The 23275-nt window shown below is 37.3% G+C and overlaps 1 protein-coding gene across 8 annotated transcripts in view; it reads right to left on the bottom strand.

The window, feature by feature from the left end:
- Positions 1-23275, bottom strand: part of Sdccag8 (serologically defined colon cancer antigen 8) — a 214869-nt gene that overhangs the window by 95105 nt on the left and 96489 nt on the right. For 7 of the 8 annotated variants that reach the window (XM_005374761.2, XM_013520314.1, XM_013520317.1 and 4 more), the window contains exon 13: positions 14251-14393. In XM_005374761.2, coding sequence (XP_005374818.1) covers positions 14251-14393 — 143 coding nt within the window. Of the gene's footprint in view, positions 1-3665; positions 3915-14250; positions 14394-23275 lie in introns of those variants that run through there. The other variant, XM_013520320.1, reaches the window with a different exon arrangement.

The following is a 23275-nucleotide window of genomic DNA, read 5'->3' as shown; positions in this document are numbered from 1 at the left end:
GTACACTTTAAATATTTTTAAAAGTATTTAAAAAATATGGTTCTGGTGAAATAATATATGCTGCCAAACAAACTCATAATCTATCTAAAGAAATATAAATTGTATCAATAGATCAGTTCTCTGAAAAAAAAAAAAAAAAAACCAACCAAAAAACAAAAAACAAAAAACCTCACAGAAATTGGGTAAAAATGACACTTTCAATTGAACTGACTCTGTTATACACAGCCAGCAAGCACTCACTGCCCTCTCCTTAGCCAGACGTGAAATCACTTTCTTGAATTATTTGCCAATATGTTAGACAATCATGTTCTTTAGGAAAAGGAAAAATCAACACCTCAGTTCAAATTTCTTAGGAGATAAGGGAAGTTTTTTTTTGTTTTGTTTTTAGGAGAAAATTATGGAAAATAATGTAACCAAAGCACTGTTCGAATTGTGAGCAGAAATGTAAATACAAATGGCATCCATTCCTAAGGCTGCTCGTGTGTTTTATAGGCTTTTCCTAAGATTTAATCTTATTGTATATGCTCATAAATAAAACCAATAAAATCTGTAAAATTTTCTAAGTTATTTTTAGAAAAAATTACAGCATTTTTTGTTGACACAGAATTGAAAGCAGATTTATTAGTAAATGGAATTTAAAATTTGAATCTTAAAATTCTAATTTATTAAACATTATGATTTATTAAAATATTTTATTAGGGCAGGGTTTTTTTACATGTAAAAGAAAATCACTGTGATGCTAAACACAAAAACAAAACAAACAAAAAAACAGTTTAAAATCCAAGTAGAAACACTCTTTTTAGCTGTAATTTTCACTTTATTACTAACCTTCAAAATTCCTTGTGTCATATAAATCCTTCTTATGTAAAATATAATGTAACGATATGTGGATCTTGAGTTCAATACATAGGTTCAAAGAGACACACTCTTTTTCATCGTCTAAAACATAATTTCCCTCCATGTGGAGAAAATTCCAAAAATGTCATCTTATTTACCTAGCGAGTTTGTTCATACTTTTCTTCCCTTTAATATAATCAGTGCATGACCGTAGTTGGTCACCTGGATCCCTGCTTCTAAATGGCATTAAAACAGTGCTGGTAATTTGATCATTTCTGTGGTCTGATTTGCTATATGAAAGAAAGGAGCGTTAGCAAACTGCTAGTTTAATAGAAGCTGCTTAACTCACCTCGAAGGAATTTTTCATTCTTAGTGCGCTGTACCTCAAAAATGCACTGGTCACTTTGTTTTGGAAAATTGGTATGATAAGAACATAAACAAATAAAAAAAACCACTCAGTTTTAACATCACTTACAGTCACACGTGGATGCATGAATGCGCTCACACACACACACACACACACACACACACACACACACACACTGTATTCTTCCATAAATACGTAAAAAAAAGAAAAGGGGAACCGTGTGAGGGTTATTTTTACAGATGGAGTAATTTAGGAATTCAGAGATAGGAATATTTATCTGCCTAATACATAATATACTTATTTTACCTTTTAAACAGGAAAACTAGAAAAAAGTTTGGATAGTTTGATACAAACACCTGAAACAAATTTGACGGGGTAAAAAGAAAAAGCAAAGTAACGTTGCCAAGTTACACCACAGAAGAGGAAACCCGTTTCTAAGGGCACTGCTAGGTGAAGACAGGAGCTGATGTTGTTCACATTCTTTAATACAAGTTTTCCTAAAACAGCATATGGATGTAAGATGGAAGGTAAAACATTTAAACTCCTTAATAAAGAACTGACCTTAATTGATTTACATTTTGAATGAGACTAGCAGTTCTGTTTTTCTAAGAACTACAAATGCTGAAAACACTATTATTTTTCACTGGTTTATTGACTTCTGTCTGCCAGTACTTTCGTGATGTCTTTTAACAAGAGAGGGTTTTGATTTTTTCTCGCACTTCCTCAGTTACCTGAAGGCAAGAACTTCATTCAGATGTGGGGAATATTTACAGGACGGCAGGACAAAGAACTGAGACATTTTCACAGAGTTGATCAAGGGAGAGATGGATCTGTGAGATTCTGTTAGGAGTAAGAAGAGACTAAATGACAACTTTAAATCTGCCACCATCATTTACTAATGTGCTGCTATATCAAATAAGTCTAATTTTTTGACAGCACCAAATTAGATTTATTGCAGAAACTGCTGCATAAATAGCATATGGCTGTGTTATACCACCTATTTCAAATCCTGGTAATGTTCCCCCCTCCCCCTCCAAAATGAATAAATTGAGCCAAGCTATAAACCTTCTGTAAAAAAAAAGGAGAAATACACAAGTTCAAAAGCAGATGTAGGAGATCTGGATTTCTCTATTAAAGTCGTAGTTTTAGCATGAATGTCCCAACTCTCCATTTAAAGAACTATGACTCCTGAATAAATAATTAAATTTAGCAGGTCAGTTTTTCATTTCTTGCAGAATGACTGTTTTAAGGTTTTGAGCTCAAAATTATGCTTCTATTTTGATGTTCAATCTACAGTTACATGGGGAAAAAAGAAGGGCAAGTGAATCTGAATCAAACATAGCCTAAATTAGGTTATGAAGAATTATTTAGTAGAAATGCATGTATCATATGGTTGCTTTTTAGTTTTCACTTGTGAAAGACATATATGGGAGAAATCATATCAAAAAGTCTTGTCTAATTTTAATTATAGCCTTGATGCTGCAAACTCTTTGATGCATAAAATATATAAAGTGATCATTCCATGTGCCACGCCATATACTAGAACAGCAGAGCCATACAAACAGCCAAAAAAAAAAAAAAAAAATTCCATGGAAGCTGGGATGGAAAACTCGTGCAACAAATTCAGAGATGGACAGTTCTTGCCTTCCAAACTGCTCTGCTAACACTCACCCCCCAGCCCCCAAATTTGAAATAATGCAACTCAGTTTTCCTTTTTGAAGAAAAGTTTCACTTCTCCCGGAGATGGCAAAGACATTGCAAGGTCTTATCTCAGACCAATGGGCACACCACTGCAAACATCATGGCACTCGGCTACCCCGCAGACTCCCTCTCTGTGGTCAGTCTTCCCAGCTGCCCTATCTGTTACTGTCTGATTAGTTCTGCTAAGGAGCCCCTCCCCTGCCAGCTTTCGGTGCCATCTGTTCTACACAAGATGGCTGCTGCCCAGCAACCTAACACTGCCCTCCTACCTGGCACCCGGCTACCATCCTTACCCCAAAGTGCTAACACAGGTTCTCACTGCTGGCAGAGTCAGGATTTCATTACTACTACTTTGACAAGTGCAGGGTTGTTTGTAATTTCTCTTTTATCCTGATTTTGATTGTACAACCACCTCCCACTGATTCAGTTTGCTTCAGTTTTGTTGCTCACAGATTTTACTCTCCACATTAATCTCCCTCTGGCATGTTACTGCATCTGTTCCCCTTTTTATTATTAATTTTCAAATTCCCACCATTTTTGACAAAAAGGAGGTAATCTACACTCTGTTTCTGCCCATTTCATTTTCTTTAATTTGGAAGATAAGTATGAAAGCATGCCAAAGAAGTTAATTCTCCATTAACAGTTTATTTTCTGGCATCCCTAGGCCTTTGTATATGAAAAACAGATAGGAATAAATGTTGACTGAATCGCAACGACGGAGTTGCAACCATTCCTGAATTTAATGAAAAGCAAACGCATGAAACAGCCACTGAAAAGTTTATTTGTGACACAAGTTGTCTCATGCCGTCGTGCGTCCTTGTACTTTCAACAGATAATTCTTTGTACACGTTGCTCTGGGTGCAGGATCTGAATGTGGGTTCCTCCACAGTTTGGACACGGGCTCTCTTTTCAATGCAGATGAATTTTATCATTCCTTAATATAATTATCATCTTTCCTCAGCCCAAACATTGTTGACGAATTCAGGAGTGAATGATTCTGACCAAATGCCTGGTTTCAGAAATAGGTTAAGAACAGAGAATTGCTATCAGTGCAACAAAGCACACCTTAACCGGCCCCTGGTTGCAAAGCTGCTTCCCTTAGATGCTGTTCAGACACACAGTTAATATCAAGTATGACAAGCGGTTTTCTTTCATGACACAAAGAAGACCACTTAAGGCTTAGAAAATAGGAAATAATATGTTTAACAATATATTCTCTGTGCCCCTAATCTGTCAACACCACAAGCTTCCCAAAAAGGGTCTGAGTAATGTGATCACACCCTCAATTGTTCCGAAGTTCTTCCAGACTGATCAATGCATTGTGACTGCCAATTAATTTATTTTACAAGAATTCATATTAAAAGCATTAGAGTCCCTGAATATATAAGCAATGCTTCAGATTTATAGAACCTTGAATGTGTTAAAATGATTTTGCATATTCATATATATCCTCATAAAATCACAGTTAGGATATATCTGTAGGAAATTGAGCAGGGTAGGAGATTTCTCCCAAGGTGACAGAAGATAATCAGAAACAGAACTAGGACAAGTATCAAGCTCAATCAACCACGTTTCAGATCAGCTACTGGAAAATAGGTGCTACTCACTCACTTGTAACACCTCATCTTAAACACCTCCACCCTACCCTTGAATATATGCTAACAGTGACTTGTTATTTTGTGTACTTCTTTGGTTGATATAGTTATGTTTATAATAATTACTCCTCTAACTCTGGGTATATTGTTTTTGGTAATCTCTTGGTTAGAAACAGGCTTCTTGAAGGTAGGCACAAAGCAGGTGTTAGAGGCATACACAGCTTACTCACCAGTACCCTCCCTGGGAAACGACTCCCTCTGAGATTGAGACCCAAGTGGCCCCTGTCTGCCACACTCCACTCTCATGGTTTGGTCAAGGAGAGACGTGCTCAGCCCTCTCCCAGCTACCCTGTGTCTGCTGGGCCACACAGATCCAAGGTGGAACAGAGGCTTCCCCCAGCTAGATGTCGGCTTTCCAGGCTGGTCCCAAACCAGTCTCCTAACCTATCTGGTACCCACTCTGATTCTGGAGGCAGTCTGTATCCCTGCTCACTTGTGCTAACAGAGCAGTAATGTGGTAACGTGTTTACGTGAACTGGGCCCTGGTCCCCATAAGGCATGGGACACTGGGAAGACTGAATATTCCCCAAATCTCTTACTTTCTTGGGATCCTTAATGAGCTTTGTTTCTAGCATTTATCAATGATTCACCATTGTGAGTATTAGGGAAACATTAAATAACAAATGAGTAATGCCTAGTAACTGCCCTATTGAATACATCCAATTAGGAAGAGCTCTTTCTAAAAAAAATTAAACATCATTAGAGTAATGAGGTTTTTTTTCACACTCCTTTTACCTTAAAATAATACTGGGAGACCAGAACTTTCTTACACAAGAATATTCTGACTTAGGGCTACTAAGATAACAGCCTATGTTCTTGCCTTTTTAAAAACATTCCTTCTAGTTTCATTGAACTTGATGCTCATTGTTGTCATGTCAGGCAAGTGGTGCGGGCAATACTTTCTCGGTTTCCTCTGGGCTTCCTCAGAAAATGAGCTGGCTGCTGCCACCACCACACTCCAGGCTGCGGGCCTGAGTGGCAAGGGAGAAGAGCACATCCCCAGCGTAGCTTTTCACGGCGCACACATTTGGGCTTTGCAGAACTCAGAGGAGCGAGCCAGGGAACATTAAGCAGAACCTGCAGACGCATATTTCCTGGCAGCCTCGGAATCAAACCTCGCCCACCCTGGGCCGCACTGAGACCAGGGTGCCTCCCCCGTCAGACAGGTGGAGCAGGGAGGCTCACGCAGCATGGGGTCCACCAGAGCAAAGTGAAATGCCTTTTCTTTCCTGGCTCTCTGACAGCCTGTTTTCTCTGATACTGGGTGGGGGAAGGAAAAGAAGGATGCAATTTATAACAGCACCAAGGCCATCTATTTTGAGCCTTGAAGATGTTGGTTGCACATATATCCATTTAAAATTATTTTTGACACGTTCTCTGCTTAATTTATTCATGAAAGGAGTACAAGAAAAAAATGAGCTTAACTTTTAAATGGAAACTTTAGGCTAAAAATTCTTGAATAAAGCTCAGGAGGAAAAAAAAAAGATAGAGTTCACTGTGGAATAACAAGAATACATGTCAGTGTTATATTACCCTCTTCGTATGAACAAAGAGCAAAAGTTGGGTTTGTCGACCTAAGCTAACAGATGAGCAAAGTTCCCTCTTCATTTCCCCTAACAATGAAGAGCAGAAGCAAATTTACTCAACATTTATAGAAAAGCTGCTAACTGATGCCAAGCTTGGTGCTAGGGACACAGAGATAGAAGAGACCTGGTTCCTGGCCCATGAGCTGAGATTTTACAGCCCCCAAGGTTTTTCTATCTAGTTTTGAAATACGTATTACACTTTGTGGCTGTGGCCTCTGATGGACCTAGATCAGGGCCTGCCTAGTTGCCTCTCTCCCGGCTGCACGGTACCAATCTCCTCCTCCTCAGACTCAGCATCCTCGTCTCTAAAGGACTGCTTGTCTACCAGCTCACTCCTTGGACTAAGAAAACTGTGGTAAAAGATCAGTTTAATTTCCAGTTTTCTATAGAGCATTATTTTTATAAAAAAAATACAAGTGAATTATGCACTAAATCTTTTTTTAAAGTTACCCTTTCTCCCCTCAAAAAGCTCACTGATCATTCACTTGGAAACCGTAGCAATTTAAAATTGATTTTTTTGTTTGTTTGTTTTGTCTTGTCTTTTTGAGACAGGGTAGCTCAGGCTGGCCTTAAGCTCACTATATAGTCCAGGCTGGCCTTGAACCCGTGGTGATCCTCCTGTCTCAGCCTCCCAAGTGCTGGGATTACAGGCATGTACCAAAATACTTGGCAGTAATTTGAAATTGATATAGGAGCGGGGTGTATAGCTCAGTGGTAGAGCACATGCTTAGCACATGTGAGGCTCTGGGTTTGATCCCTAAAATCAAGAAGAAAAACAAACTAAGGAATAAAAAATAAAATGGAGATACAAGTTTCCAAATATTTAGTCTCAAGTTTTATACTTCTCTTGTGAAAGATCGGTAGCAAGCAGCCCATTATGGACCTCATTTACTAGGGCACTGTGGTACAGCACCAGGCATGGCAGGTGGCATGTGCTCAATATTCACCATAAAGAGAGAAGTACCCTTCTTTCTTTCCACCTTAAACCACTTCTTAGTTAAGGGAAAAATCAGAGATTATAGTTTTTAAAACACGGGACAACAGAGCAGACACCTGCCCTTTACTTGTCCGGGATCCTGACCCCTTTCCTTAGCAAGGCCACCCCTGCTTGGTCTGACTGTCAGCCCTTGCTTCCCGCAGTTCTGCTGAGGCTGCAGGCCACACTGCCCAAAGGACCTGTGTGACTGTGACTCCACTTGCTTCCGCAGGGTGATCCCGGAACTGAAGGTTTTGAAATTGGAAGCACAAGAGCTAGGAAGTGACATTCTTACAAACTCATCTCATTTATCTTCAGTTTCAGCCTGAGGGATGTGACTCTGTGGTGTGGAAAACTCTGGAAGATGTCAACTTTCTGAAATGGAACTGGGCTCTAGGAAGTTAGACTCCGGGAGCAGGCCAAGAAGGCCCAAGACTGGCCGCACCAGAACTAGACACAGTCTTATCCATGTTCCTTGTTTGTTTTCTGACACCTCAGCCAAAAAGTTCTGACCCATACTGGTAGTTGAGAGGTCAAGCAATTAAGCTCTGGACAGCAGTTACAAGAGTCACTCTATGGAATGCAAATGTGCGGGAATGCTCTGGAGAGGAAGCCTTAATCACCTCCCCCCAGCTAATCTCCCCATCAGGATAGAATAACCTTGTGATTCCTTTACTGTACAACTTCCTCACTTTTAAAATGATACAAATGCTGTCCTCCAGGTTGCTCTAGGTCAGAGGTCAGAGCCTCCCATTTGGATCACAAAAGTGAGTCCTGGCATAGTACTCACTTTGTGGTCTTTCACTTAGATTCCTGCTTTGAGAAATTCTTTAAATTATGTCATCACTGAAATATCATTGATGTAAAAGAAGAAATATGGATCGGAAAGGCATACATGCTGACAGCATCAGGAGCCTGCAGGTTTCATGGTAGGTCTGTCTCCATTTGCACATAGGGCAATCCAAATTCTAAATTCTCTGATAATTAAACAAAAGAAGGCTTCCTATAGTAGTTCCCCTCCAGATCAGATAAGAGAAAAAGTTGCAGGATATGAAAGAATTTATTGCAATGCAGGCATGACAGATATGTGGAAGGGCATGTGACTCTGTGAGCAGTTAATACCAGTCATGTAGACATTCAGAAGTGATTGTTTTATCAAGCTATGTCATAAACCTACATCTATGTGAAGTCACAGTCTTGTGAGACAGAATTAAATTCTGTAGCTTCAAAGATGCCTGGACATGTTAAAAACAAGTATGTGAGGGAATTTCCACTTTCTTCTTTGTAAAAGTCTCTTCCTTTTTGGTGGAAATGAAATAAAAGAGTAGAGAAGAATGACACTTGTATTATAATACATTATATGACTAAGGCAAATAATGGGCCAAAGGAAACCGTTTCTTAGGAAAAGCCCAAGCCAAGATTAAAATGCACTGACATGTATTTATATCAGTGCATAAAGAAAGAGCTCACACTTTTTTTCTATTACAAATGTATGTTGCTGATTTTTCTCAGTTGTCTTTTTGGGAACAATTGCATTAATCCATTTCCCTAGCAATTTACATAGAATTACAGTGGGGTGGAGAAGGGGTATGCTTGGCAGGCAAATTACTGGGTTCAAAGCCTGCTTCCATAACGTATCAGCTGTGTGACCTTAGATGACTCATTTTACTGCTCTGTGCCTTAGCTGCCTCCGCTGTGGAACAGACGAGTTTGCACTCAAGGGAACTACCAGAAGGACCGAGTGAGAGGCACCCAGCTCAGGCGCTGGAACACAGCTCTGGTGCTCAGTATGTTAGTCACTGCGGCTAGTTACTCCCTTACTTTTAAAAGAGCTCCTCCATGCAGTATGGCACCAGGCAGCTACCAAGATGCACATATGCCTAGCCTCAGAGACTTCCCTCAGGGTGTAATCAAGGATTCAAAGGGAGAGTGTTCCCTCTGGCAGAGTTATCGGAGAGGGTTACAGTAGAAACATTCAGATTTCAGAGAGTGCATGAAAAGAAGGTAAGGTTTAGGAGGGCCAGAAAAGGCCAAAAGGATAACCAAGGCATAAAGAACAGCGAAAGGACAGAAAACTCCAAACCAGAAAGGGAACTGCACGTGGTTACATCTGGCTAGAAATCAGCATGAGAGGACTGGTAGGGATGAAATAGGGCTAGAAGGTGGGCATCTACGGGGATGACCTAAAATGCCACGCTGAGTGATTTGGAACCTCTGTGAGAGTGAGTGTGGCATCACAAAAAGTTTTGAGAATATAGCAATGGAGTTAAGGCAGTGGCATAGGAATATTCAATATAGTTAGCAAAAGAGATTGGAAGAGTACTCGGAGACGGTTCCTACAACCCTTGTGAGAGACCAGCAGAGCCTAAGTGCTGATGATTGTGGGTGGAAGGTATGAGTGACATTTCGACATGTTCACTCTAACGTCTAATACAGAAACAACTTACACAAAGGGTACTCAAAGCAATTTAAATGTTTACCATCCAGAAGTAGGAATTACACAGTAGGTTATTTTAAATAATTGTTACAATCATTGATTATCAGAGTTAGTAAGAAATTTAGAAACATCTAGTCTTACCTCATTTTCCAGGCAAGTAAGTAGGCCTAGAGCACTAAGTGATTTGTCAAAAGATGCAAAGATGATCAGTGCCTGGGAAAGACACTGTAATGTAAGTTTCCTCGGTCCTAGACTGCCTGGGGACCTCCCATAAGAATAGTATACAGTTTTCATAGCATTTGGTTACTTCACTAAAGCATCTTTTGATCATTTTTAATTATCTTCTTATATACGAGTGTCTGAAGGCCCAATTTCAGTCTCCTTGGCTGGTGGCTCTTGTACTGAACTTCAAAACAAGGAGCTTGGACTGAGAATGTAGCTTAGTGGTAAAACACCTACCTAACATGCATGAGGCTTTGGTTCAATCCCCAGCACTGCCAAAAAACTGTCTCAAGATTCTGTATATGCTTTCACCTACTTACTTAGTTACAACTACTACCTGTATATAAAAGCATCCAGATCTAAGCCTCTAGTTGTGACCTTTTGGCTAACATCACACCCACACTTGATACGTCTCTTAGTTACAACTACTACCTGTATATAAAAGCATCCAGATCTAAGCCTCTAGTTGTGACCTTTTGGCTAACATCACACCCACACTTGATACGTCTCACTCGAGTTACTAAACACAATGTATTATTTTTCTCTTTTGAGTTCCCTGGTTGGGTTACAGGATTATCCAGTCAACTTAGTCTGGAAACAATATTCCCCTTTAATTCTGCCTCCTATTTGCTAGTTTAAATACCACTTGAATATAGGACTTTCTTTCCATTTGACTGGTATACTCATGGCTTTATTCCTATCCCACTGGACTACTATGGTTATATCCCACTGGGGCCCCTGCTAATCACTGCTTCCTCATTCCATATATTTTCATCATGCTTTTCAGATACAAAACACACAGTTGGAACCTATCAAGCTCCCTTGACTTCTTACTTGAACTAAATAGCCTCCTAACTGAAGGGGTGGATAACTTGCTTTGTAAACAGCCACACAGTAAATATTTTAGATTTTGAGGACCATAGCCAACTTTGCTGTGTAATGTTGTACATCATACATAATGGACAACTGTACCTATATTCCACAAAACTTTATTTATGTATAGTCTTTAAGTGTTAGAAAGTAATATTATTATGATTATATAATAGTATTATAATGACATAATAGCATTATTATTATTATGGAGTCTATTTCCCAAGATGCCCGCAAATTCTTAGGCTCATGTGATCCTCCTGTCTCAGCCACTCATGAAGTTGAGACTACAAGTGCATGCCACTGTACCTGGCACAAAATACTACCTTTCCTCCAAACAAACAAAAAACAACAACTATACCTGACTTATAAATCATGCAGAAACAAACACTAGGCCAGATTTTGCCCAAAGTCTGTAGTTGCTGGCCATGTCTCCTACGTCACTTCTCCAAGTTCACTCCCTACACTGCTATATGAGTCAGGATCCCAACCCAGAAAGTTGATCCTGCTGACAGCTTCAAATGCATTGAGACCAACCTACTATTCTTGGAATGGCCAAGACTCCCACAAGGTCCTTCCTCTGGACCCTGATGTCCTTCTCAGTCTTACCTTCCACCAAATACCTACTCTGATTGTACAGTTTATGATCTCTACCACCTTTAAGTCTTTGCATACATTGCCCCCCCTGCACTGGTATATCCAGCCCATCTTTTTCCACTTTGAAAACTCCTACTCCTGAACTAACTAACCAAGATCACTGCCAAATATCTTCTCTTTCTCGACAATTATTTTCACTCTCAGCTTTCCCTACCACCTTCACCTTCCCCCATGCAAAATGAGCCAATTCTCCTTCCTATATGATCCCATAGTAATGTTAACTTCTACCATAGCAGTATTGTCACACTTTATTATAACTACACTTATAAATCTGGCCTCTTTAATTGAGTGTAAGCAACTAAAGGATATGAAATGAGTCTTATTATTCTCTTAGGACCAAGTAGAGTACAGTGGTACCTTGGTTCACGTACTTGACTCTTTCCAGCATTCTGGTTGCAAACTGAGTTGGGCAAGCACCCAGTCAAATTCAATGGTTAGGTTCAATGTTGACCTTATGGAGAAATTTGTTTCAATCTTACTTCAAAGATAGTAGGTACTCAGTAAATGTTGACTAAATGACTGCTTCATGCCACAGGTCTTGCAATAAATGCTGTATTTTTTTCACTGTTTAAAATCCAATTTAAATCAAAATAAAGAGAAACACCACGTTTTTTCTTTCAGATTGACCTACAGATTTCTACGTTAATTTTTAAATTTTCTTTGACCCTAAAGATACACATCCTGATTTCACCATTACTTTATAACACAGATTTCATATTTGATTTTTAAACTGTAATAAGACTATGCCAGTCAAGATGTTTGAAACTGAATGGTGAGGTGTTGTTTATTTGCATTTTAGCTGGTCTGTGCTGAAAAAGAAAAACAGTGTTTCTCAGCCACACCTGAGTATATGAACCAATAAACAATGATCAAAGCTGACGAACTCTTTTTTAAAAAAGTGTATCAGAAGTACTTAGTCCCACAACCAAGTCACATTTTAATGCAAAATAGAGAAATATGTATGGTTCCCTACCAATTGTGGTATTTAAATTTATGAATGTGGATTTTATAAAAGATGAGCATAAACTAAACATAAAATGCTTTTAAAGAGTACTGCATTTAGAGAACAGGTAATTAAATTTTATTTCCGTAAAACTAGGTTTAAATTTTTGTAGAATTGGTTAATTAAAGCTCAGTGGAAAAAGCTTTCTATCAAACCAAGCAAAACAGTTTTTCTTAAGAACAAAGGAATTAGTTACCACTTGTCCATTTTCAGCAGTTGGTGCATCTTAATACACTCTACTTGCAAGAAATTGATCTTGTCAAACAGTACAAATTGATACTGTTTGGGAAAACTCTCTACGGACCTTGACTCCAGTAATTAAGTCTCTGAATAAGACAGAATGGCAAAAGAGGCAAAGGCAGCATTAATATTTATTTACTGCAGCTCAGCCACAGAGACATTAAAAGCTGCCCTATTTCTGTGGTTTACTAGTACTTAGCACACAAATGGTTAGTACTCAATACAAATCTGACAGAAAAGAAAAACTGTACCATTATCGTGATGAAGCTAAATTCTGAAACTCTGTAGATTAAATAACCACCGGAACTAGGTCAGCATTATGTTCTCAGTTCCACAATGGCAATTCGTTAAGCAGACATTAAAAGAACAGCTATCATTCTGTACAATTAAGCAATATTTTCTCATAAAAGTGTTTAATCTAAGGATTTTTCACAAATATCGTAATGTATACATGATTTATTTTCCTTCTTTCTATCTTTCCTCTCTTTTTCTCTCACTGTTTAAAAAGGGAAGGTGTCAAACCATTTGGAATATTATCACAACAAAAATTTTTTTTTCCTTAACAAAGTTTGATTTTAACAGAACTAGAGGCATCTTAACACTAACCCAAAACTTTGGGAGGTTCACCAACCTCTAGAATATTTTTTCTCCAAATGCAGGCTGTTCAAGTGGTGCTTTTCTCCATCTGTTATCATACCGTGCTCAGAATTACATTGTCATATTTAATGTAAAAGGGATCAGTCCCCTTTCATAGTTTAAATTCAACATAGTACTATAATTGGAAGACCAATGTTTTTCTATTTTATAAACTAAATCAAATATCATAAACTTACATGTGTATTTAGATAAAATTCTCTCTTAAAAACTGAAAAACTCTAAGAACTGAATAAGCCCAAAGGCTTGATCTGAAACTGAAAAACTGTACTAAAACTCAAAGTGAGAAAGATCCTCTTACATGGTAAAGTGAAATATCTACTATCCCTTTTTGATTTTTCCCTGTGTGTGCACTTAGGTACGTGTGTGTGTTTTTCCAATACAGCAAATGCAGTACTTACAACCTAAATGGTCTTATTTTAATTTAGAGTTGAGTATATGTGTACTAAAGTTTACAACAATAGTGATCGCATCACAATATCTCATAATGAAAACAATGCAATCTGAAACCTTTACGATAGAAGTGTGGTTATTATAATGATTTGAACATGCACAGTGCTAATCAATTTGATCTCTAAATTTTACACCTCTTTAGGACACAGATCCTTATTTTGTATCAGCTCCATTTCAATTTGCATTTTAGGATTTTTTTACTTTGTCTCTTTCATCACTGACATATCTGCTTATTTCCCTAAATGTATTCTTTAGATCCAACATGTCAGTGTTTTTATCAGACGATGAATTAACAGGAGAGGTTGTGGTGATGGTGGGAGAATCATGTCATTTTGCTTATATTGATAGCGAATCACTTAAATATTTGAGCATTGTAGATGAAAGGTTTTGTAATATATCAGTAATTCTCTGCCACACTTATCATTCACATGTCTGGGTGTTTTGCTTACCACATCTCCACTTTCCTTAATATGCCTGAAAGCTGTGTGTGAATCGAATGACTAAGACTAAAGCTAACAACTGTTTGGAAGCCTGTGGCAAAAATCAGTGGAATGGAATCAGGGCAAGGGTGCATAATGGGATTAGGGAGTACCTGGTGAGGTGCAGTTGGTGCTCGGATTCGCCCAGCAGTTCTGTTAGTTGCAGGCACTCCTCTCTGGCCCGGGCTGCCTTCTGCTGCTCCTGTTCCACGTGCTGTTTGCTTTCACTCAGTTCTAGTCTCAATTTCTCTATTTCCTTAGGTAGAGAGCAGGGGAAAAAAAGCATCCGTATGAAATATGTGCACTTAAGTTCAAATTAGCTCATGTTAATTTTTCCTTTGGATTTTAATGTGATGAAAAATTATTAGAAAATTTAGGCTAGCTTCTGTTTTATGACAAAGGGAATTAGCACATCCAGACATGCACATTAGTGAGGTTGTTTTGGATGTAAGATGAAATCTGGTTTTAAAAATGAAATGATTAAATGAGAGTTGTCAAAACGCATAGTCTGCACTTCCATCCTAAGGCTGGTTGCCTTTAAAAAGTCATTATAATTTAAAATACCACTACCTTCAATATGTAATATCTTTGTTTAAAAGATTGATCAGATACATTCAGGGATTTTCACCAAATATGTGACTTTCTCTTCTGAAAGATACAATTTATAATTTCATTTGGATGTTATGAAAACCAGATTAAAGGTTAAAATAATTTAAAATATCTTTAAAAAAATGTGAAGTGTACAAGAAGCCATTATTACAGTGTTCAATATTATTTGAGAAATGATTTAGAGAGAATAAAGCATGAGAATCTTTAAGCTTAAGAGTGCATGATAATTTGGAACTGTTACAATATTACATTAAAATTTGCATTTCAAAACAGCAACAAAAGCATCTAAGACTAATAAATGAGTATATAAAAATGAAAACCTATGATTGGTTTCAAAAAGAAATTATTTTTACTGTACTGAAACTTAAATATTTCTAAGCAAAAATACTGACGTACAGTTTTAAACAATTTCTATAATAAAGTAGAAATATTTCTTACAGAACACTTATGAAATTAAGTGAAAGAAAATAGACTTGAACATTTAAAGATATTCAGATTAAAACAAGAAAAACAAAAGAAGAAAGGGCAGAAATATTTTCAGGTTTAACAGGAAATAAGAAACAATTTTGATACATAAAAATACGATGTCCTTTTGAGAAAAAAAGTCATGTCTAAGCTAAGTGTTTTAAAGTCAGCATCTAAATATATGTTTAAATTATGTCATTATGTCATTTATTTCATTATGTCTTTACTCAAAATCCTGAATGATCTCCACCTATAGTTAATATATTATATAAGATAAATTTAACAATTAATTTGTATATTTTGTTACATTCATTAACACTATATTCAGGTTATTCCCATCAAAATTATATATTACCAATAATATAATTTATGTACGTTCTCAAATATTTTTTTAAAAATGTAATAATGAATATATTGCTTACATTTCAAAGTAGACTTGCTATATCTTTCAGAGTAGAATATTAAACATAATTGATTTATTTATTTAAAATATTTTGTTATTAACATTATACTAATATATTCTAATCTCATATGTGGTTAGAGGTGAAAAACAATAAAGTCTATTAAATTTTACTTGTTTAACATTTATGAAATTAACAAAAGCAAAGTACAGAATTGGAATTTTATGTTGACTTTATTTTTTTTTTAATGTTGACTTTAAAACTTCAAAAATTCACCGATTTTTCATACAATGCTATATACAAAAAATGTGCTAAATATTATATTGGACTTAAACAGTTCCCATGTCTATATTCAGAAATCAACAATTCATCTGGGCACATCAGTAATATACACACAAAAAACTAACAAAATACAAAGTATACATTAAAAAATTAGTTGTTAATCCATGATAATCCACACATCCATATCCAGATGAGAGCTAAATTAGCACACTCAAGAAGAGAAAGGAAGTAAGGCCACAAAAACACATGGAATGATAGAGCAGATCCCATTATGAAAGGTCTTGAATTATAGATTAATAAAGCTGTATTTTTCTTAATATAATGGGAGACATTACTGGTTTAAACAGGTATGCCATATGACAGAAGCTAAGTTTTACAAAAACTACACCAATGTGTAAGATCAAATTGAGGTGGAAAAGAATAGCAGAAGGGAGACGAGACCAGATAGGATGAGTAGAGAGACTTTAAGCAGAAATATAAAGAAAGTGTAGTGATTTAATCAGAATAAAAGGACAAGTGCTAGAGACCAAAGATGACCCCAGAATTTGGAACTGAGAAAATACTACAGAATGACAGATATAGGGAACATAAAATTCCAAACTTTCTTTAAAAGAAAGACACAGGCTGGAGATGTCATACTTATCTTGCATGTGCAAGGGCCTAGGTTCAATCCCCAGCATTAAAACATAAAAAAAAACAACAATTTTTAAGCACCATGCGATCACACAGCAACAACATATAGTATATGCCTCACACTGTTAGGTTTGTACGCATAAATCAACTGCTTTCTTATCTCATGTGATTAGTCAGAGGCTACACTGAAAGCCAGTCAAACATAGAGGGAAAGAACATACTCACAAGTCCAAGAGCCAAGATAAATCAGGGCCCCAGGCACAGCTCTGCATTTTTCAGCTCTGTGACCTTGGACAAGTCATTTGACTACCACCTAACTTCTTCAGCCTAAAATGAAAGTGAAACTGTAGCAAGCTCCAAGGACTTGTGAAGACTGACTGGGATGATGAGTATTTAGCTGAGCGCTTAGCACACGCGAGCTATAAAATACCTATCAAAACTAGCAAAGTGGTGAAGTAGAAAAAAAGACTTGCCTAAGGGTACTTGACTATCTTTAAAGAGTCCTTGATAGATTCAGTAAAATTTCCTACTTCTTTATATAGCAGCATTTTGGTAAAAACTGAATAAAACTCTATCTTTTATAATTTCAAATGCAAAAAGCATTTTTGTTAGGAAGATGGAAAATTACTGCCTACTTCTGATTATCCATGCCAGCGAGAGAGCTTACTGGTACAGATAATCAAAACCAACAAATAATCAAACCAGCTGGACTAGGGCTCAACACTCACACCCTAAGTCAGGAAAATCTGCCATGGCACCAACTCCAACAGTTAGAAAAGAAAGCTCTTGCCAGAAATACCACGCTCCCACTGGCAGGATAATCCTTCGCCTCACCCAACTAGGTCAGGGCCACTTCCTTGGCTGTACATAGTGACTCACGGATGAAAGGCCAACCACGGTCATAGGCCAACTGTGCATTCCTCTCAAAGTACACTATTAACCTACGTGCCTACCATGCTGTTGATGTGGGCTTCTTTTGGCCAAATGGGCAAAGGCAGATCCAGATAGCTTTACCAAGAGATCCTAACCAAAAGATCCACTTCAAATCATGCAGACAGGGGCCAGGGATGTTGCTCACTGGGACAGTACTTGCCCAATATGCAACTGAAAGTTGAAACTGATGGAACAGGACAATAGGGCCAGCAATGGGACATGAAGAGAGGGAACCATGTTACTGTTTATTTATATCCTCTATACTGTAGAAAGCTTTCCTTTAATCATGGATATATGTACCTTTTTTTTTTTTTATTACTGATTGTCTTGGTTACTTTTCTCTCATTGCTGATACAAATACGCGATGCCCAGAATTAAGGAAGGAAAGGTTTATTTAGCTCACAGTTTGTGGAGGTTTCAGTCCATACTTGGCTGGCTCCAAGGCAGGGTGGCACATGGCAGAGGGCAACAGTTCATGGTGGTGGGAGACAGCAAAGCAACAAGAGCAAAAGGGAGGAGCAAGAGGGAAGACTCTTTCCCTCTCATCTATTATATGCAGGCTACCTGCCCTGCTACACCCAGCGCAGGGTGGGTGTAGCACTCACACCCATAATCCCAGCACTCACCCATCATCCCAATGGACCATGAGTCAATCAAAAACTCTAGAAGCCCACCCCATGACTGCATGAAGTTTTGGGGGGACATCTAGACACAAAGCATAACATTGATGGTGTTTTCTTATCAAAGTAATTCACCCAATTTAAATCAAATAGTATTCAATTCCTCTTAGCAAAGAAAAGCAGTGGCCATGTTCTACGGCTTGCCAGTCTCTAAACCTAATCCAAGGGTCCATTATCAGCTCTTCTGATATTTATCTACATATTACTAAATGACATACTTATATTGCTCCTTTTTGACTTTGCAATACCAGAAATTATTAATCTCCTATGTTAAAAGAGGTAACAAGCAAAATGCAGTGTCACATGCCTGTACGCTAACATACTCAGGAAACTGAGGCAGGAAGATCTCTTTAAGCACAGGACTTCAAAGCCAACCTGAGCAACATAGTAAGAACTTGTCCCAGAAAAAGAAGTAACAATTTAGGTCTCCCACACCATCCACCTATATACAATTTACGCTCCCACAGAATAATTTTTGTTAAAACATTAGTAGTTTATTTACATTATTATTTGTGGAAAATCTGTGCACTACTGTAACAAGCATTACATTGAGTTTTTTTTACACATTATTTCATTATTTCTGGAATTAATTGCTTTTTTTGAGATGGGTCTCACTGTGTTGCCCAGACTGGTCTCCACCTCTGCCTCAGCCTCACCAGTAGCTAGGACTACAGGCATACATCACTACACCCAGCAACCTAGTGTTTAAATAGTTCATTTTCCTAGGTAACCAATATTTTCCCTTAAGAATTAAAACAGATTTGTCAAATACTAATACTGTAGTATGTTTTCAAATAGTTGAACATCAGATAGACTATAAGTTCCTTTAAACCCCCTCCCCCACCAATGTCCTTTGTGGCTTACATCTGGCCTTTTTGATCTGCTTATGTTAAATCCTCCCAGTGCTCCTTTAGAGTGTCCTGTTTTGTGGATCACAAGTCATCCTACTTCTCAGTTTACTTTTTGGGGGAAGGATTGATGTATTTTCTCTAGGTAGTTTTCATAAGAAAAAAAAAAATCCATGTTTTGTACTGATTTGTATGCCTTATTTGAAAATCCTGTTGTTTTGTACATATACTCAATAGTTTTGATGGGTATATAATTGCATTTTGAGATTGATTTTCACTTAGGATGTTTAACATCATTTTCTTTAATATTCTAACATTATAAATTAAAAAGCCTATGCTGTTATAATTCCCAACATTTTCAGTAGGCCTTTTTTTTTAAATCTGAAGGCTTATTTCCTACAGTATGAGGACATTGTCTTGTATTATTTTAAGCTATTTTGATGACAAACATTTTACTATTTCTCCTGATAGAACACCTATACATTGGTTGTTAGCATTGTTGGACTTATACCTAATTTACTTCTTATTTTCCATCTCTTTGTCTTAAGATTCTAACTTCCAGAAGAGTTCCTTTATTTTATCTTCAAGTCTTCCATTGGATTTAAGAAAAAAAAAAACTATCATATTTTTCACTGTCATGATCTGTTTCTTGTTTTCACTGACCCTTTTATACCTTCCTGTTAGAATGCATACTATTTTAAATGTTCCCTTTTGCTCAATATATCCTCCAGGTATGACTTAGTCCATTTTCTGTTTCTCAAATGGAACACTGTATACAAGACTGGAGGATTTATTAAGAAAATGGTTCACTTTTGGCTCATACTGGCGACTGGGAAATCCAAGACCGGGCAGCTGCTTCTGGACAAGTCCTTGTGCTGTGTCAACTCGTGGTAGACAGTGAATAGGCAAGCGGGGATGTACAGAAGAGAGAGAACATAAGGGGCAACCTTGCTTTATAACAACCCATTCTTGCAATCACTAGTCCAGGACCATGAAAGCAAGAAGTGCACTTCTCACATGATCCCAGCACCTTGAGCTAAGCCCTACTTTCAAGTATGGCTGCATTGAGAAGTAAGTTTCCAAAGGGGAGACACACTCAAAACATAGCACAGTCCCGCCCACCCCATGGCCACTTGTTATTTTAAACAGAGTATTATGTTCTAGCCTTACGTTCAAATACATGGTGAGTCTCGGCTGTATATTCATGTGTGAAAATAAGACAATGAACAAAAGTGTGGATGTAGTGAGTGTTGGGTAATATAATAGTTTAGATTATTGTTCAGAAAATATTCACTCCTATTTCCCTTCCAATGAGAATAGAATACACAATTTTTCCCAAATGATCTTGAGCTTAGCCATATGATTTCATTTGGCTAATGGAATTTTCATGGCTATAACGTAAGCAGAAGTCATTAATATGTTTATGTAGTTTGGCCTTGCTTTCATGTTCTGGTGATTCTCCATGAGAAGAGCATGCTCTCTGCAGCTGCTGCCCCTCAGCCTGGACCACAGAAAGAATCCAAATGGAAAGGAACCAAACCCAAACCACAGCCCAGACAACCCACGACCCACAGCCTGAAGCAGACACCCAGCCAAGTGCAGCCTACATCAGCCAGTTGTCCCACAGACTCAAATGTGAGTATACTTGATTACTAGTGTAAGCTACTGAGGCTTGTCAACAAAGAATTATTGACTCTAAAGGAATAAGACATGTTAGAATTATACATCACTTTGGAATTTTATATAATCTTTGAATCACCTGCATAAAAGATATATGGCAGTTATTCCTTTTTTATGCACTCAAGAAATTGAGGATCAAAGAGATTGAATGACTATCCAAAGAAGTCAATCTATTATGCAGTGGCTTTCAAACTTCTTAAAAACTGAGATCCACAGTAAGAAATTGTTATGGTTTATGTCTGGATGTCCCCCCAAAGCCTCACTTAGCCATGGGGGTGGCTGAATCTAGTTTGTGATTGGTACATTGTCTGGCCCTGGAATTATGCGTGTGAATGCTACACCTGCCCCAGGGCGGGTAGCCTGCATACAATAGATGAGAGGGAAAGAGTTTTCCCTCTTGCTCCTCCCTTTTTGCTCTTGTTGCTTTTGCTGTCTTCTGCTGCCATGAACTGTTGCCCTCTGCCATGTGCCCCTCTGCCTTGGAGCCAGCCAAGTAGAGACTGAAACCTCCACAAATTGTGAGCTAAATAAAACCTTCCCCCTTTAATTTTGGGTGCCGCGTATTTTGTCACGGCAGAGAGACAAAAATAACCAAGACAGAAATCCACTTTACATCACAATTCAGAGATGCTCATACACTCTCACACACATATCAGTGTCCGAGCATTTCATTTATCTTTATTATGTGAAGTGCAGTCTCATATTTTCTATGTCTTCATATTCTAGTCTGCTTTAAAGACTTTTTTTTGGTTTCACTATGTAAAATTGATTTCCCAATCCTGCAATTGGAAGAGAATTCTGTATTTTATATAAATTAAATAGAACCAAATAAAGCATTTCATCAAGAAAATTTCTATTACACATTTATTCTGACCTCCAAAGGAAAAAATACAAATAAATTAATATAAAACCTATTTGAAAAAATTACATCTCACCTTAATCCTAAAGGATAACTTTGCCTGGAAAGAAAAAGAAGCACAGTGGGACTATTAAGAATCCAATGATAGTGATTTATCCCTGCTGCTAAATATTATGTGACTTCAAAAGATCATTTCACCATTTATAATATAGTGATTCATTTGGTAAGAGAAGATGAGAATGCTGAGAAAAGAAAAAAATTGCAGAACAGTAAGAAGACTGGAATCCAGAAATCCTTAGAATGAAGAACTTGTGGTTTTGAAGCTGACAAAATTTGACAATGTGAATTTATCACTCAGAAACCAATGGATGAATTTATAGACTATCTTATGAAAAGTAATATAGTATGTGGTACTGAAAATTGAAACATAACAATCTATCATTTGGGAAATAACAGTTTCTATCAAATTCTGTGTGGCTAAAAAGAATGGAAATTGGAAATCTAGTATTCACCAGCTGATAATTTTATTAACTTGTAGATGTTAAGAGAAATTTTATCATATCATTAATATGTTTTTGCCTAGAATTGCATTAGCTACCTGTAGCCATTTAAACCAAAGAATACACTTCCCCAGCTGCATTAATCACAGTAGAAGTTTTCAACAGCTACCTGGTGTCATGACTACCATATTGGGCAATGGAGGTAGAAAATATTTTCATCTTCTCAGAAAATTCTATTGGATAGTACTGGTCTAGAATACAAGAAAATAGTATCTAATTTATGTAAGACTCACTCTCTAAACTAGATTCTTAGGGAACCATCCTACATGAATAAAAAAATATATGGTAAATAATAATTAAATCATCTTAGAAACAGTCAAAATGATTGTATTCTTCATTGTAGCAGATGTGGAAGGCTGCTGATACCATTCTAGAAATCGTGTTCATGACCATCATTCTCGATGACAAATAACATAGATTTAATGTTTTTATTGTTGGTCTAACAGCACCACTGATACCATATATCATTTTTGAGTGCTTACTGTGTTCTAGGCACAGTGTTGGCATTCTGTATTTCAAAGCCTCATTTTGTGTTCTTGACACACTTGTAAAATAAGTGTCCCATTGTTGTTTTACAGATGAGAAAATTAAAGCTCACAGGTGCTGGTAACTTGTATAAGATTAGATGGTGCTTTCCACTGCACCATACTGTCTCCTTAAACAAACCTAAATGTTACAGAAAATGAAATGGAAATGACACACAATCTGCTTTCTAAAACTTGTGACCTACAATTTGGCATATGAAAAAGACACAAATACTACAGAACCATTGGGAGAAGATAAAACTCAGGTGACCTAGATCAAATATCATGCCACCAAATACAGCTTGCAAGGCCCTGGTCACGGGTCACCTTAAAGAAGCATTTCTGTGACACTTTAGGGTTAATGACTTGAAGAAGTCCTGGAGCTTGGATTTACTTATCCTCAGTTTTATGGCCTACATCTTTTATGATAGTATTTCTCCATACCAGCATGAGTCAACATCAGACTTTTAGCCTTCCCAATGAAATAGATAACACGTTCGGGAAACTTTTCAGTTTTCCGATTGCTTCTAATGGAGCAATACTTACTTGTTCTCTAAGCAAGTATTCTTTGAAGAATTTTAAGAAGTTTTTTCTTTGCATAGTGTTAAGAAAAGTTGCATCAAGTGAACACTTAAAAGCACTTCCTCAGAGCTCAAGTAGCTCT

Source organism: Chinchilla lanigera, unplaced genomic scaffold (genome assembly GCF_000276665.1).
Source record: "Chinchilla lanigera isolate Chin_1 unplaced genomic scaffold, ChiLan1.0 scaffold00005, whole genome shotgun sequence".
In the NCBI taxonomy this organism is placed as follows: Eukaryota; Metazoa; Chordata; class Mammalia; order Rodentia; family Chinchillidae; genus Chinchilla; species Chinchilla lanigera.
Note: the sequence above shows the minus strand (reverse complement) of the source record. Positions and strands in the feature narration are given on the sequence as shown.